Genomic DNA, 18058 nt, shown 5'->3' on the forward strand with positions numbered 1-18058 from the left:
GTAACTGAGTTCAAGTCCCAGCTCTACTAGTTAATAACTGTGTGACTTTTGACATGTTACTTAACCTGTCTGTGTCAGTTTTGTCTGTAAAATAGGGATAGCTAGATACTGCCACGTTACTGTGGGTTTTTTTTGTTAGTTTGTTTTTTGAGAGGGAGTCTCATTCTGTTGCCCAGGCTGGAGTGCAGTGGCACAATCTCAGCTTACTGCAACTTCTACCTCCCAGGTTCAAGCAATTATTCTGCCTCAGCCTCCCGAGTAGCTGGGATTACAGGTGCCTACCACACCTGGCTGCTTTTTGTACTTTTAGTAGAGATGGGGTTTCACCATGTTGGCCAGTCTAGTCTCAAACCTCTGACCTCAGGTGATCCGCCTTGGCCTCCCAAAGTGCTGGGATTACAGGCAGGAGCCACTGCTCCTGGCCCCTAAATTGTTTGTTAATCCAGATTATCTACCTCCTCAGCAGTGTATGAGCACTATCTCTTTACATTCTCTCAGAAGCAATTTTAAATCCAGAAGGAAGCACAGAAAGAACAAAGATCAGCCACTAAACCTTACAAATTAAGACTGAGCCTCAGAAAGAGAGAATGGTATATCCAGGGTCATAGAGGGGGATCATAACAGAGTCAGATCTGGAACCTAGACTTTTTGAACTCATTCCTAGGGTTCTTTTCACTGAGTGTAGAATTCACAAATTCACCAGGCATTTATTTTTTTATTTTTTGAGACAGAGTCTCACTCTGTTGCCCAGGCTGGAGTGCAGTGGTGTGATCACGGCTAACTGCAGCCTCGGCTTCTTGGGCTCAGGTGATCCCTCCCACCTCAGCCTCTCAAGTAGCTGGGACTGTAGGTGCATGCCACCACCCCTGGCTAATTTTTGCATTTTTTTGTAGTGACGGAGTTTCCCCATGTTGCCATGACAAGTCTGGGCAACATGGAGAACAACAACTAGGCAACAGTCTGAGTTCAAGTGATCCGCCCATCTCAGCCTCCCAGAGTGTTGGCATTGCAGATTTGAGCCACTGTGCCTGCAATGAGTGTTTATCATGTGTGAGACTTTTGTGTTTGATGTTAAACATCTATGATATTATAAAATGTGTTTGATGCTAAACACCTATGATGTTGTAAAATCTTCACCACTCTAACATAAATTGTTTATCTCTTTATCTCCGTTTTACAGCTAAGGAAATAGAATCAGAAAGGTTAAGTAACTTTCCTAAGGTCACAAAACCAGAATGTGGCAGGATAAGATTGGAACTCAAGTCTGTATTATTTCTGAGCCCTGTCTTCCTTACACCATATCTCAAATATAGCCATTTCAGGTGTTTTTCTTTGCCCTCTTGTTCACTAACCTTTCTAAAACTTCTTCCCGTAATGCTCTGGAGTTATTCATACTCCTCATCCTGTTTTGACTTCCAGGCTAACCTCTGCTTTGTGGACATTGACAACCACTTCATTGAGTTGCCGGAGGACTTGCCACAGTTTCCCAACAAATTGGAGTTTGTCCAGGAAGTCTCTGAGATTCTCATGGCATTTGGAATTCCCCCTGAAGGGAATCTTCATTGCAGTGAGAGTGCCTCCAAGTTGAAGAGGCTTCGGGCCTCTGAGCTTGTCTCAGACAAGAGGAATGGGAACATTGCTGGCTCCCCTTTGCATTCCTACGAGCTTCTTAAGGAGAATGAAACTATTGCCCGGCTGCAAGCCTTGGTCAAGAGGACTGGGGTGAGCCTGGAAAAGGTAAGATGTGTATATGAGTCTGTGACATGTGTGATCTGTGCTAGGGTGCTGTCCTGGTGAAGTAAAGTGTGGGATGAGAAAGCACCCAGTTCTGGACAAGTCATATTTGTGAGCAGTGAAAGAATGTTCTGTATGGGGGACTCTGAATTCCATCTGGCAGATGTTATCCTAGTAAATACTACTTTAATCTAAATCTGGGTAGCTTCTCCTTTGAACATCCAGGAGAGTCTGCCATCATTCTATGTGAACACTACAGCAGAGTGATTGGAGAGAGCATGATAGTAATCTTAGTGTTCAGACCTCTTTTATTTTTTGAGAGAGGTTCTTACTCTGTCGCTCGGGCTGGAGTGTGGTGGCACGGTCACAGCTCACTGCAGCCTCAATCTCCTGGGCTCAGGTGATCCTCCTGCCTCAGCCTCTCAAGTAGCTGGGACCACAGGTTCGTGCCACCACACACAATTAATTTTTTTTTTTTTTTTTAGAGACAGGGTCTCACTATGATGCTCAGCTAGTCTCAAACTTCTGGGCTTAAGCAGTCGTCCAGCCTTGGCCTCCCCAAGTGGTGGGATTATAAGTATGAGCCACTGTGCCAGGCCCAGATCTCTTTTAGATCCATTGCCCTTTGAGTTTCACAGCAACCTAAGGCAGACAGAACAAGTATTAACTGTTTTATAGCCAAAGAAACCAAGGCTTAGAGATCCTAAGTGTTTTGCCTAAAGATTAAATGCCTAGTACGTAGCTGAACTGAGTCTAGAATCTGGTCCTCTTGAATTCTCACTGTTAAATTACTTTTATAAGTTACTTATAAACCAATGGACTAATGTAATAATCTTGTTGGGCTGTGTTTTAGTGAAATATTTCATTTTTTCTGCTTTAGTAGAGTAGATTTTTTCCTGCCTGGTAGAGTAGATATTTTTCAAAAATCATGGGCAGTTAAAGAGGAACAGAGAAATATTTGGTGAAATGAGAAAGGTTTTCTGGGCTGGATGTGGTGGCTCACTCCTGTAATCCCAGCACTTTGGGAGGCTGAGGTGGGAGGATCACTTGAGGTTGGGAGTTCAAGACCAATCTGACCAATATGGAGACACCCTGTCACTACTAAAAATACAAAATTAGCCAGGCATGGTGGTGCATGCCTGTAATCCCAGCTACCGGGGAGGGTGAGGTAGGATAATCACTTGAACCCAGGAGGCGGAGGTTGCGGTGAGCTGAGATGGTGCCATTGCACTCCAGCCTGGGCAACAAGAGCGAAACTCTGTCTCAAAACAAAAAACAAAAACAAAAGGTTTTTTTTTTTTTTTTTTTTTTTGCAGAAAGAAGTAAAGTGATATGAGGGAAAAAATAAAAAATCAAGAGAGCCAGAATTTAACCTCATTGCTTTGTTAAATTGACCTCCCATATTCCTTCCTTTCTCCCTGACCTTTGAGATAATTAGCACCTTTTCTTTCATGGCAGAATCTCTCTCTGCCCATAAAGATCTTATCTCCACTTTCATTGAGTTGTTGGATATCTTTAAGTGAAACTCTTTGATTTTTCTCTCCTTCATGTCTGAGTCTCTTTCCTTTTATTTATTTATTTTTTCCAGTTTTTCCTCTTTTGTTCTCATGATTTGCTGCTAAGTAAATGAGCACTGGAAAAAAATCAGATAAAAAAATCAGGAATTGTGTTCCTTGGGTTAAAAGGAAAAAGTGTGTGTGTTCTCAATTGCTTTTTCTTTCTCTTTAGTTGGAAGTGCGTGAAGACCCCAGCAGCAATAAGGATCTCAAAGTTCAGTGTGATGAAGAAGAACTCAGGATTTACCAGCTAAACATTCAGATCCGGGAAGTTTTTGCAAATCGTTTCACTCAGATGTTTGCAGATTATGAGGTGTTTGTCATCCAACCCAGCCAGGATAAGGAATCCTGGTTTACCAACAGGGAGCAGATGCAAAACTTTGATAAAGTGAGTGTAATCCTGCTTGGGAGGTGGTGAGGAATGAGAACTTACCAGTTATGTCTTGAAGAAGTAGTGGAAAATTACTTGAAGTAGTAATGGAAGATTATTATACGCTGGAAACAAGTTTATGGTCCATTCGATGTTGGTCCATTTGATGTTGATAAAATAGGTCTTGTCGCTTATGAATAGATGTGCTGATTATTATTATCAGATGATTTACCTTCAGCCAAAGGGATCCTCTTAAGACAAAGATATACATGTAGAGTGAACATCAGGATTCTGGGAAGATTGGTTGACTCAGTAGATTACCCAAGTGAGTTTGTTCCAGTGTCAAAGTTTCAAGATACCTGAACTTACATGAGTGTTTTTGTTTTGTTTTGTTTTGTTTTTTAAATGTAGAGATTTTGCAGCTTGTTTTTCTTAAAGACCTAGGCAGCTCCAGAGAATAATTAACCTACTGGATTCCTCAGGCACATTGACATTACCCTTTTCCCTGTCAATTACTGCTTCTTTTTGGTCCCACCAGGCATCTTTTCTGTCAGATCAGCCTGAGCCCTACTTGCCCTTCCTCTCAAGATTCCTGGAGACCCAGATGTTTGCATCTTTCATTGACAACAAAATAATGTGTCATGATGATGATGATAAAGACCCTGTGCTCCGGGTATTTGATTCCCGAGTTGACAAGATCAGGCTCTTGAATGTTCGGACACCTACTCTCCGTACATCCATGTACCAGAAGTGTACCACAGTGGATGAAGCAGGTAAGGCCTCCTTGGAACTGTACATTCTAGCCTCTTGGATTATGTCATTAACATGTCCTTTTTCCTAAATATGCCAGCCTCTTTCTCTGTTTCTGCCTTTGCATATGTGGTTCCCATTGCCTGTAATCTTCTTCGTTTTTTTTTTTTTTTTTTGCCTGGTTATCTTCTTCTCATCCTTTAACACTGTTAGTTAGGAATGGATCTCATTGTATGTAATAGAGACCCTAATCAGCAGTGGGTTAAACAAATGGGGGTTATTTTTCTTATATTAGCAAGAAGTACAGAATTGGTGGTTGCTGGTGTTGGCTCAGCTGCTCAACAATGTAATCAAGAACTGAGATTCTGTCTTTTTATTCGGTGAATCCTTGTTGTTGGCTTTTATGGTCATACTATTGCCTCTTTTTTTTTTTTAAAAGGATGTCAATGAAAGCCTCATGGTTACAGAAGCTCTTTCTTTTCTGCCCTTTTTTCTCTGTGTGTGTGACAGGGTCTCTCTCTGTCACCCAGGCCAAAATGCAGTGGTGTGAACATAGCTCACTGCAACTTGGAACTCTTTGGCTCAAGTGATTCTCTTGCCTCAGCCTCCCAAGCAACTAGGACTACAGGCATGTGCTCCCATGCCTGGCTAATTAAAAAAAATTTTTTTTTTGTAGAGACAAGGTTTTGCTATGCTCCATCTGGTCTTGAACTTTTGTGCTCAAGTGATCCTCCTGTCTTGGCCTCCCAAAGTGTTGGCATTACACACATGAACCACCACACCCAGCCCCAGAAGCTTTTCATATTCACATTCGAGGCAAGAAGAGGGGAAGGTTGATGTCAGCTATATTCGCCATTCCACCTTTTTTTTTCTTTTTTTGAGACAGGGTCGGTCTCACTCAGTTGCTTAGGCTGGAGGGTAGTGGTGCAATTATGGCTCACCACAGCCTTGACTTCCCAGGCTCAAGCAATTCTGTCACCTCAGCCTCCCAAGTAGCTAGGACTGTAGGCACATACCACCATACCCAGCTAATTTTTTATATTTTGTAGAGACAGAGTCTCACCATGTTGCCCAGGCTGGCCTTGAACTCTTGGGCTCAAGCACTCTGCATTCCAAAGTGCTAGGATTATAGGCGTGAGTCACTGTGCCCGGCCTATTTTCCCACTTTTATCAGAAAGCAAAAGCTTTCCCAGAAATTTCTAACAACTTTCATTGTCTCATAGGCCAAAATCATGTTATATGATCACCCTCAAGTGCATGGGAAGCTGTGAAAGTGAACATTGAACTGGGTGTAACGTTACCCTGAACAGTATGAAGGTCTATAAGCAAGAAAGAAGGGGTGAATGAATTATGAGTAAGCAGTTGATGGTATTTGCCACAAAAACCTAGCAGATATGTTTCCTTCTCTATGAAGCCTTCTCTGATGCTCCCAGACTGAGTCAGTTGATTCTTCCTCTGTGTTCCTGTGGTGCTTTGTGCATGCTTTTACTCAATCTCTAATTTTTATAGCTATCATTATTAGGGAACAACTTAAGGGCAGAGACTGTATTTACTCATTTTCTTACCCCCATTCTTCTAGCATTTTACCCAGCACATAGGTATGTTGTAATCTACACAAATGATTGAACATGTCCTTTTGTTTAGAGAACTCATCTACATCAGTTTAGCTAGAGAATGGTTTCAGCTTGAAGCATTAGATTAAGTGGTGTATTCACTTCCTGCAGGATGTTCAGTGTCCTTGTTAAGGCATTTTTGTATATTTTCATCATTCATTTGCTGCATTTTGTAGCTACCTACCAGATGCCGAACGTATAGCAAGTCTTCAAGAAATATTTGCCAAATGAATGAGTATGCCAGGCTTGTTTCTAGCCTTTGAACATATAACTGCTGACAGTTTAGACAAAGTCTTGCATTTTCTATTTCAAAGTCTTGTATTTTCTAGTTCAGGATCCTATGTCCTGAGTTAAAGTAGTCTAATTGCATGGACAACTTGTCCTCGAACCTTTGCCAAAAGGACTGTCATCTTAATGAGGGTCCTGGAACAGGGGCTGACAGGTAAAGAGAGAAGACTAGAAAATGTAAGGGAGATGTGATTTTGATTTGTGTGTGCCTAATTTCTCTTAACAGTGTCTTTTTGAGAACAAAGTCTTTTATTTTGATGAAGCCTAATTTATCAGTTGGATTATGCTTTTATTGTATCTAAGACATTTTTGCCCTACCAAGGTCACATAGAGATTTTCCCCTATATTTCCCTGTAGAAGTTTTATAGAGCTTTATAGAAGTTTTATAGTTTTAGGTTTTACATTTAGGCCTCTGATCCATTTCAAGTTAATTTTATAAGTAGTGTAAGTTATGGGTCCATTTTTGTTTTTCATATAGATATTCATCTATTGAAAAGACTATCCTTTCTCTAATGAATTGCCTTTATGCTTTTGTCAAAATGTTGTTAGTTTGTATATGTGTTAGTCTACTTCTGGATTCTCTGTTCTGTTTCATTGATCTGTTGGTCTACATTTATACCAATACCACACTGTCTTGATTACTGGAGCTTACATTAAATGATTACTGTAGCTTCTATTAAATCTTGAAATCAAGTAGTGTTAATCTTCTAACTTTGTTCTTCTTTTCAAAGTTGTTTTGGCTATTCTGGGTTCTTTGTATTTCCATACATATTTAGAGTCAACTTGCCAACTTCTGCAAAGAAGCCTTCTGAGATTTTGATGGATATTTGACATCCTAACAGTACCAAGTCTTCTGATCCGTTAACATGGCATATCTTTCCATTTATTTAGGTCATCTTTAATTTTTCTCAACAGCATTATGTACTTTTCAGGGTACAGGTTTTGTATGTCTTATCAGATTTTTCCCTAAGTAGTTCATATTTTTTGGTGTTATTTTAAATTGTTTTGTGTTATATAAATTTGGTACTATTGTATTGCTTTCTTAATTTTAATTTCTGATTGTTCATTGCTAGTATATATAACTGTAATAGCATAATTTTATATATTTATATTGTGTCCTGCAACCATACTAAAGTTACTTTTAATAGCTTTTTTGTACATCCATCAGATTTTCCACATAGACAGTCACATCACCTGTGAATAATGATAGTTTTACTTTTCCTTTCCACCACCCTGGATGCCTTTTATTTCTTTTCCTTTTCTTTCTTTCTTTTTCTTTCTTTTTTTTTTTTTGGCTGTATTACACTGGCTAGAACCTCTAGTAGGAAGTCAGATAGAAGTGGTGAGAGTGGGCATCTTATTCCTGACTTTAGGGGGAAAGCATTTACCGTAAGAATGATGTTACCTGTAAGTTTTTCATAGATAACCTTTATCAGTTAAGGATCTTACTAGCTTGTTCGGAGTTTTTATCTGAGGTGGATGTTGAATTTTGTCAAATATTTTTTCTGTATCTCTATTGAGGTAATTATATGGTTTTTAGCTTTAGTTTGTTAATATGGTGAATTATATTTTTTCCTTTTTTTTTTTTAAATGGTGATGGGGTCTTGCTCTGTTGCTCAGGCTAGAGTGCAGTGGTGTGGTCATGGTTTTCTGTAACTTTGAAGTAGTGGGCTGAAGGGATCCTCTTGTCTTAGCTTCCCGAGTAGCTAGGACAATAGATGTGTGCCACCATGCCTGGCTAATTTTTATTTAAAAAATATATATATAGAAATAGCCTTCTTTATTCAGAGTAATATTCTTTACTGTGAAATTTATTTTGTTGGATATTAATAACTACTCCAGCTTTCTTTTGACTAGTGCTAACATGGTATGTCTTTTTCATTATTTTACTTTTAATCTATTTCTGTTTTTATTTCTTTTATATTTAAAGGGTATTTATTGTAGGCAGCATGTAATTGGGTTTTGCATTTTTATCCAATTTGACAGTTTCAGATTTTTAACTGAGGTCTTTAAACCATGTACATTTAATGTGATTATTGAGATTGCTGGGTTTAAACCTGTCATTTTGCTGTTTGTTTTTTATTTGTCCCATCTGTTCTTTGTTCCCTTTTCTTCTTTTTCTGCCCTCTTGTGTACTAATTGAATATTTTCCATTTTTTTATGATTTCATTTTATCTGCTTTATTGGTTTACTAGCTATAACGTGTTATTTTAGCTATTGCTTTAGGATTTATAGTACACATTTAACTTATCACAGTCTACTTTTAGGTGATATAATATCACTTTCCACATAGTATAAGAACTGTACAGAACTGCCAGGCACAGTCATGTTCTCCCATAGTCCCACTGTTTGGGAGGCTGAAGGGGGAGGATTGCCTGAGCCCAGGAGTTTGAGTCCAACTTGGGTCACATGATGAGACCCTGCCTCTAAACAACAACAGAAAAGAACTTCACAAAACTCTATTTCCGTTTCTCTCTTCCTAGCCTATGTGGTATTGTCATTTATTTTACTTTTACATATGTCATAAAGCTCACACTACATGGTCATTTGTGTTTAAACAGTCAATTGCCTTTTCAAGAGATTTAAATAATAAGTACAAAATCTAATACATTAACTGTGTAGTTAGCATTTCTGGTGCTCTTCTTTTTTTTCTGTAGATCCATACTTCCGTCTGATATTATTTTCCTACTGCCAGAAGGACTTCCTTTAACATTTCTTGTAGTGTAGATCTGCTGGTGATGAATTCTTTCAGCTTTTGTAATTCTTTTGTCTTTGAAAGGTATTTTCCCTGAGTATAGGTTAATAGTTTTTTCCTTTCAGTACTCTAAAGGTGTTGCTCCAGGCCAGGCGCGGTAGCTCACACCTGTAATCCCAACACTTTGGGAGGCCCAGGTGGGTGGATCACTTGAGGTCAGGAGTTTGAGACCAGCCTGGCCAACATGGTGAAACCCTGTTGCTACTAAACATACACACACACACACACACAGGCACACAATTAGCCAGGCATGATAGTATGTGCCTGTAGTCCAAGCTACTCAGGAGGCTGAGGTGCAAGAATCGCTTGAACCCAGAAGGTGGAGGTTGTAGTGAGCGAAGATCGCACCACTGCACTCTAGCCTGGGCGACAGAATGAGACCCTGTCTCAAAAAAAAAAAAAAAAAAAAAAAGATGTTGCTCCTCTGTCTTCTCACTTTGTAATTAGTTTATTCTCATGCTGCTATGAAGAAATACCCAAGACTGGGTAATTTATGAAGGAAAGAGGTTTAATTGACTCAGTTCCACATGGCTGGGAATGCCTCAAGAAACTTACAAGCATGGTGGAAGGCACCTCTTCACAGCACAGCAGGAGAAAGAATGAGTGCCAGGAGGGCAAATGCCAGATGCTTATAAAACCATCAGATCTTGTGAGAACTCACTCACTATTGCGAGAATAGCATGAGGGAAACCGCCCCTGTGATTCAATTACCTCACACTGGGTCCCTCCCACCACACATGGGGATTATCACAATTGAAGGTGAGATTTGGGTGCAGACACAGAGCCAAACCATATCATACTTCCATTGTTTTCTGATAAGAAATCTGCTGTCATCCTTAATTTTGATCTTCTCTATATGCAAAATGTCTACTTTCTCTAGCAGATTTTAAGATTTTCTTTTTATCACTGATTTTGAGCAATTTGATTATGATGTGACTTGGTGTAGTTTCCTTCATGATTCTTGTTCTTGCGGTTCATTGTGCTTTTTAGATCTGTGGATTTTTTTGTTTATATCAAATTTGCAAAAATTCTGGCCAGTATTTCTTCCAGTAATTTTTCTATTGTCCCCATCCCTACCTTAGGGACTGCAGTTACACATATGTGTAATATCTGGGATTGCGTAAAATTATCCCAGCACCGCTGATACTCTTTTAATGGCAACAGCTTTTTCTCTCCCTCTGTGACTTCTTTGGGATAATTTCTGTTGCTATGGCTTCAGGCCCACTTAGTTTTTCTCCTGCATTGTTGAGTGTGCTTTTAACCCAGCCTGTGTATTTTTCATCTCCACAGCTTTCACCTTCAGACGTTTGAGTTCTATGTTTCTGATTTTTTGTTGTTGTTGTTTGTTTGTTTGTTTTTAAGAGGTTCTGCTTTGTTGCCCAGGCTGGAGAGCAGTAGTGCAATTATAGCTCACCGTAACCTTAAACTCCTGGGCTCAAGTGATCTTCTGGCCTCGGCCTCCTGAATAGCTAGGAATAAAGGTGTATGCCACCATGTCTAGCTCATTTTTTTTTTTTTTTACGAGATGAGGTCTCAAAAACTGTGTTGCCCAGGCTGGTCTTGAAGTCCTGGCCTTAAATGATACCCTCACTTTGGCCTCCCAAAGTGCTGGGATTACAGGTGTAAGCTACCAGGTCCTGGTAATCTTTGATTAGATGCCAGACACTGTGAATTTTACTATTTGAGTCCTGGATACTTCTATATTCCTATAAATATTCTCAATCTTTGTTCTGGGATATAGTTAAGTTACTTAGAAATAATTCGATTTCTTTGTGTTTTCCTTTTTCCTTTGTGTTTTCCTCTGGCAGGACCAGAGAATCCTTTAGGCTGTGATTAATTCTCCACTACCGAGGCACGGCCCTCTGAGTACATTACTCAGTGCCCCATGAGTGATTAGGTTTTCTAGTCTGGCAGGTGGGGACAGGCATTATTCCCAGCCCCGTGTGAGCATTTTGTATTGTTTCTCCTAATCCTTTCCAATGATTCTTTCTCCAGCCTTGAGTAGTTTCTTCACTTGTGTGAACTGACCCATTACCCTGCTGAATACCCTGCAGATCCCCTGGATTCTCTGTCTTCCCTGGTACCATTCATATGAACTCTAGCCACCTTGGGTCTCCTTAACTCAGGGAGTCCACCAGTCTCTGCCTAGACCTCCCTCCCTGAGCCACAGCCTGGAAGCTGTCTCTAAGCAGTTAGCTAGGATAGTTCTAGGTGTTACCTCATTTGTTACCTGTTTCTCAGGGTTCCTGTCCTTCATTGCGTGATGTCCAGTGTTTTGAAATTTATCATTTTATATATTTTGCATGGGTTTTTTCCTATTTGCAGGAAAATCATTCCCTTTTACTCCATCTTGGCTGGAAATGGAAGAGTAGCTAGATTTAAAAAAAATGTTTGACTTGATTTGTGTGTGTATTTATGTGTGTATGTGTTTGTATTCTCATCCAGAGAAAGCAATTGAACTACGTCTGGCAAAAATTGACCATATTGCAGTTCACCCACATTTACTTGACATGAAGATTGGACAAGGGAAATATGAGCCAGGCTTCTTCCCTAAGCTGCAGTCTGATGTACTTTCCACTGGGCCAGCCAGCAACAAGTGAGTCAACTCCAGGGAATCACTGATCCAACTCCCTAGCCATAATAGGGTCATCTAGTATCTGGGCTAGGGCTGTTATCCCCAGAAGACCGTGTAATTTTGTAAAGTAGATATGGAGAAGACCCAGACTATCTAGGTTGTTCGCTTATTTGAACAAAAAAGTATGTGACAGAATGTCTTTCAGTTCTGCCTCCACTATGCAGATTGGGATAGCTCCATATGTCCAGGACCTGCAAAAAGCTGCAAATGGGTTAAAATCATCTCATGCCTGGATCCCATTCAACAGCAAGCTAGCATTGTATTTATTAAATGGCAGTTGAAATAATCACAGCCTGAAATGAAAAGTAGATAAGTTAGCAGAATTACTCATTAGTTGCTTTTGAAGATGACTGTATCAAAGCCCAGATAGAGTTAAGTGAATATAGTTTTAGATCTATATGTCAAGTGTTTGTAGATGTTTCAAGAGAGACATGTTCCCTGAGGAGGTATCTCTCTCATGTCCAGTCACTCATCTTTAATCTGCTCTTCCTCAAGGTCTCTGAGCTGTCTCTGGTGACTTCTTGGTCATTTCCTGTGTCCAGCATTGGCTCTTAGTCATTCATGTTTTCTCCTGTTAGTTGACATTGCTTTTTAAGTGAGACATTATTAATTGCCTGCTTTGATGCTGATGTGTTAGGTGGACGAAAAGGAATGCCCCTGCCCAGTGGAGGCGGAAAGATCGGCAGAAGCAGCACACAGAACACCTGCGTTTAGACAATGACCAGAGGGAGGTAAGATACCTTAAGAATGACAAGGATGACCTTGCTATCATGCTGTGCGCTCCTTCTCTTTCTCATTTCCTGTTCTCTGGTCTGATTCAAATGTCTCAGCATTGACCTCACCCCATAAAGAAGGCTTAATAATAGGTCTAGTTCCTGATATCTGATGGTGGGCCTGGGTTATCACAAATCAGAATGTAGGATGTTTTACAAATTCCAGCTAGCTACTAACCATGTTGTAATTACTCATGCATGATGCTCCCTGGGGAGTTTGATAGGAACCTCAGAAGTTAGGAGTCTGAAACTTGGGAGAAATCCTTTAAAAATTGGTGTTGTGTGTGTGTGTGTGTGTGTATGTGTGTACGCGCGCGCGCGTGCACGCGCGCACGTGTGTGTATAGGAAAAAAGTTAATTTTTTTAAATTCTTTTTTTGTTTGAGACAGAGTTTCGCTCTTATTGCCCAGGCTGGAGTGCAGTGAAGCGATCTCGGCTCACTGCAACCTCCACCTCCTGGGTTCAAGCGATTCCCGTGCCTCAGCCTCCTGAGTAGCTGGAATTACAGGCACCACCACCACGCCCAGCTAATTTATGTATTTTTAGTAGAGATGGGGTTTCACCATGTTGGCCAGGCTGGTCTCAAACACCTGACCTCAGGTAATCCGCCTGCCTCAGCCTCCCAAAGTGCTGGGATTATAGGTGTGAGTCACTGCACCCGGCCCAGAAAGAAGTTAATTCTGTTAGAGTTTTTTTTCCTGCTGTTTCTTACCTTAAATTAAAACAGATAATCTTGACTTTCTTTTTTTTCCCCCCTTCTTCTTCAAAAGACTAAAGGAGAGGAACATTATTATCAGGTACCTGGAAACACAAGATTCTTGAATTTACCTCCTGAATCTTCATTGCTCGTAAGCTGAGTTTCTCAGCTCTACTGTAACTTGCTTCTTAAGTTTCTAGTTATAAACTTCAGGTTGTAGACCGTGCCTTACTTAGTTGCAAAGAAGTTGTGAAAATGAGTGTTAACTTCAGAAACCTATTTCAGTAATTTATCTTTGAGAAAAGATCCTATAATTTTCATCTTGCACAGATAGAACCCAAGAAGGCACACTGTTTTCATGTGTCTGGCAACTCAGTGAATTGGAAAATAAATAACATATTCTCCCTTTGCTATGTTTTTAATGAATAAATTAAAATTGTAAGATATGGTTATGAATTTTCAACTGCTGATTTATAGGATATAGTTACACTGAAATTTTTTTTTTTTTGTGAGAGTAGCATAAGAAATTTTGGTTATTTGTGTTATTTTAAAAGTCTGTCTTCCACCTAACTTCCTCATTACTATTTTCAGCAGTGTTTATTGACCACTTTTTCTTGGTCAGAATCACTGAGTGTATTAGTCCGTTTTCATGTTGCTGATAAAGACATACACAAGACTGGGTAATTTACAAAAGAAAGATTTAATGGACTTACAGTTCCACATGGCTGGGGAGGCTTCACAATCATGGTGGACGGCAAGGAGGAGCAAGTCACGTCTTACATGGATGGCAGTGGGCAAAGAGAGAGCTTGTGCAGGGAAATTCCCCCGTATAAAACCATTGGATCTCGTGAGACTTGTGCACTATCACGAGAACAGCTCGGGAAAGACCTGCCCCCATGACTCAATTGCCTCCTACTGGGTCCCTCCCAAAACATGTGGGAATTGTAGGAGCTACAATTCAAGATGAGATTTGGATGGGGTCACAGCCAAACCATATCACTGAGGTATCAAGGAATTCTTTGCTAAAGCAAAAAAAAAAAATCACTGAGGTAAACACTTTGAAATACAAAGGTGACAAAAGAGGTTAGTCTTGTCCTCAGGGAATACCAGTTGATATAAGGGAGCAAAGTCAGACAGAAAGATAACTTCAGGAGAATAATCTTTTGAAATGACCATATGAGGAGCAAACCAATGTTTGATTACTGATTAGAAAAAGCAGAGGTTACTTCGACTTGGGGTCATCATCAAACAAGATGATTTGGAAGAGGAGTAAGCATCTCTTTAAGCCTTAGAGAAAGATGGGATTGTTAGAAGAGCTTTTATTTTATTTTGAGATGGGGTCTTACTCTGTCACCCAGATTGGAGTGCAATGGTGTAATCTTGGCTCACTGCAACCTCCATTTCCCAGGCTCAGGCGTTCCTCCCGCCTCAGCCTCCTGAGTAGCTGGGACCACAGGCACACACCACCATTCCCGGCTAATTTTTTTTTTTTTTTGTATTTTTGGTAGAGACAGGATTTCTTCATGTTGCCCAGGATGGTCTCAAACTTCTGAGCTCAAGTGATCCACCCGCCTCAGCCCCGCAAAGTGCTGGGATTACAGGCGTGAGCCGCTGCTCCTGGCTGTTTTTCTTTTTTTTTTTTTTTTTTCATCTCCTTGGAGCTGTAAGAAGAGCATTTCAAGTAGAGGACATGGCAGGATCTAAAGTTTGGTGTGTAAATGTGTAAAGGAGGCTGTGGGCAGAATATTTTGGAGGAGGGTGGTATGGAGATAGCTAGCAAGTTAGGAGACAGGTAACAGCAGTCCAAGAATAGTAATTGGACCCTAACCTTGGTGGGTTGGTAGTAGAGACAGATTAAGGGGCCATAAGATAGAATGGACAGAGTTATGCCACTGGAATAAATATGGGGGAAAGGAGAAGTTTAGGGTAAAAATGTTGGTCATGAACCTACTGAGAGGATATCAGAGTGCATTTTACTGCATTGATGTGGGTTCCGTGTTAAACAACATATGAAGAAGAATAAACGGCACATTATACAAAATAATTGCAGTTGTTGTTTTGAGTGTGCAATCTTATTTTCCAGGCCTTAATTTTATACTTAATGATAGAAAGGGTAGATATCTTTGATATGGGCAGAGGAGTTAAATTCCTCTCAGCTTGGTGGGGGAACTTATTTTCTCAATGTTACACAGAGATTTGAGATTTGCTGTAGTCATGTGTTTTTTGACTCTTGTATCTTTTTTTTTTTTGGCGATGGAGTCTCACTCTGTTGCCCAGGCTGGAGTGCAGTGGCGCGATCTTAGCTCACCACAACCTCCACCTCCTGAGTTCAAGCAATTCTCCTGCCTCAGCCTCCCGAGTAGCTGGGATTACAGGCATGCACCACCACGCCTGGCTAATTTTTGTATTTTTAGTAAAGATGGAGTTTCACTATGTTGGCCAGGCTGGTCTTGAACTCCTGACCTTGTGATCTGCCCACCTCAGCCTCCCAAAGTGCTGGGATTACAGGCATGAACCACTGTACCCTGCCTGACTCTTGTATCTTTAAATCAAAGGTAATTATACTATTCAGGGAGTGCTTTACATCTGCTAAAACAGAAATCATCTGTTTTTCCCTTTAATACAAGAATTAAATTAAAATTTTTCTATTCCTAACTATCTGAGCCTAGAAAGAGGCAGCTAAGAAAGTGTGAGAAAATAAGCTGAGCACGGTGGCTCATGCCTGTAATCCAGTACTTTGGGAGACTGAGGCAGACAGATCACCAGGTCAGGAGATAAAGACCATCCTGGCCAACATGGTGAAACCCCTTCTCTACTAAAATACAAAAAAGTAGCCAGGTGTGGTGGCATGCGTCTATAGTCCCAGCCATTCAGGAGGCTGAGGCAGGAGGATTGCTTGAGCCTGGGAGGTGGAAGTTGCAGTGAGCCGAGATCGCGGCACTGCACACCAGCCTGGCAACAGAGCAAGATTCGTCTCAAAAACAAAAAAAAAGAAAATGTGAGAAAATAATGCCCTCTTCAGGCACCCGTCAGTACTGGTGACCTTTGGTTTATGTACTTGGACACAAGGGGTCTTTATTTTTCTGTTTGATGTAGAAGTACATCCAGGAAGCCAGGACTATGGGCAGCACTATTCGCCAGCCCAAACTGTCCAACCTCTCTCCGTCAGTGATTGCCCAGACCAACTGGAAGTTTGTAGAGGGCCTGCTGAAGGAATGCCGCAATAAGGTAAGCTGTGGACATCTCTGTATGTGTGCTATTTCTGTTAGCAGCCAAGGTAAGACCAAGGATTGGCTCCGACCACTCCCTCTGGATTTTAAAAATACTGTTGGCTGGGCGTGATGGCTCGTGCCTATAATCCCAACACTTCGGGAGACCATGGCAGGAGGATTGCTTGAGCCCAGGTGTTCAAGACCAACTTGGAGAATGTAGTGAGACCCTGTCTTTACAAAAGTATTAAGATGGGCATGGTGGCACACAGCTGTAGTCCCAGATACTTGGGAGGTTGAAGTGGGAGGATTGCTTGAACCTGGGAAGTCAAGGCTACAGTGAGCTATGATTGTACCACTGCACTCTTGCCTAGGCAATGGAGCAAGACTCTGTCTTAAAAAAAAATCATTAATATAATGAGACAGTACTAATTTTAAGGTCCTGTTAGTTTGAAATTAGGTATATTTGTTTTAAATAAAATATACCATTGAGAGCATGCATGCTTTGATTGATATAAACTTAATGTATATTCCATAAAAATGAACAACAAGCCAGGCGCAGTGGCTCATGCCTGTAATCCCAGCACTTTGGGAGGCTGAGGTGGGCAGATCACGAGGTCAGGAGTTCGAGACCAGCCTGGCCAACATGGTGAAACCCTGTCTCTACTAAAGATTAGCCGGGCGTGGTGGCGTGCGCCTGTAATCCCAGCTACTTGAGAGACTGAGGCAGGAGAATTGCTTGAACCTGGGAGGCGGAGGTTACAGTGAGACGAGATTGCATCATTGCACTCCAGCCTGGGCGACAGGGCGAGACTCCATCTCAAAACAAACAAAAATAACAGAGAGATGTAGTTTTTAATTTCATAAAAAACTTATTTTTAAGACAGGATCTCACTATATTGCCCAGGCTCATCTTGAACTCCTGGGCTTGAGTGATCCTCCTACCTCAGCTTCCCAAGTAGCTGGGGTTCCAGGCATAGTTTTAAATTTTCAACATTTTACAGTACTTTAAATCAGACTAGTCTTCACTCTGACTTACTTCAACAGATTAGTCTTACATATATGCAAATGTTTTTGCCCCTTTATTTTAATCTGATAGTAATGATATCTTTTATCTAGAAACATAAATTTGCTGAGTACCTACTATGTGCCAGGCTGAAATGTGTCATTCAGTTTAAGCTTAGATTGTTTGGATGTTCTTCTCTGTTCTACAAAGACATTTATTCTTAATTTTTAATGTTTTAGTTATGAATTTATATGTCTTTTCTAATAAAAAGAATCTTTCAACCAAGTCAGCATACCATAATTTTAGGGCAGTTCAACCATCTCAGTTTCCACTACATCCTATTTATTTATCAATGGAATAAAAATAGTTTCCTGCACTTTCAGTTCTCAGTGGTGCCCATTTGAAGTGATGTTCGTTTATAGGAGGAAATAAAATATACTGTCTCTTGCAGAAGAAATTATTAGTGTTTAAAGCTAGATTGGCAGGGCACAGTGGCTCATGCCTGTAATCCCGGCACTTTGGGAGATTGAGGTGGGTGAATCACTCGAGCCCAGAAGTTTGAGACCAGGCTAAGCAATGTGGTGAAACCCCATCTCTACCAAAATTAGGCGTGGTAGTGTGCATCTTTAGTCCCAGCTACTTTGGTGGCTGAGATAGGAGGATCATTTGAGC

General features: G+C 40.7%; 1 protein-coding gene across 5 annotated transcripts in view; it reads left to right on the plus strand.

Annotated features, from left to right (window-relative positions):
- DENND5A (DENN domain containing 5A) overlaps nt 1-18058 on the plus strand; it is a 130235-nt gene that overhangs the window by 86441 nt on the left and 25736 nt on the right. For all 5 annotated transcript variants that reach the window (XR_003722661.2, XM_077963462.1, XM_002799641.4 and 2 more), the window contains 6 exons: nt 1420-1737; nt 3463-3678; nt 4199-4433; nt 11512-11662; nt 12339-12432; nt 16268-16399. Coding sequence is in view for 4 of the 5 variants with exons in the window: in XM_077963462.1 (XP_077819588.1) it covers nt 1420-1737; nt 3463-3678; nt 4199-4433; nt 11512-11662; nt 12339-12432; nt 16268-16399 (1146 nt within the window). In the remaining variant the exon portion in view is untranslated. The remainder of the gene's footprint in view (nt 1-1419; nt 1738-3462; nt 3679-4198; nt 4434-11511; nt 11663-12338; nt 12433-16267; nt 16400-18058) is intronic.

This window comes from Macaca mulatta, chromosome 14 (genome assembly GCF_049350105.2).
Source record: "Macaca mulatta isolate MMU2019108-1 chromosome 14, T2T-MMU8v2.0, whole genome shotgun sequence".
NCBI lineage: Eukaryota > Metazoa > Chordata > Mammalia > Primates > Cercopithecidae > Macaca > Macaca mulatta.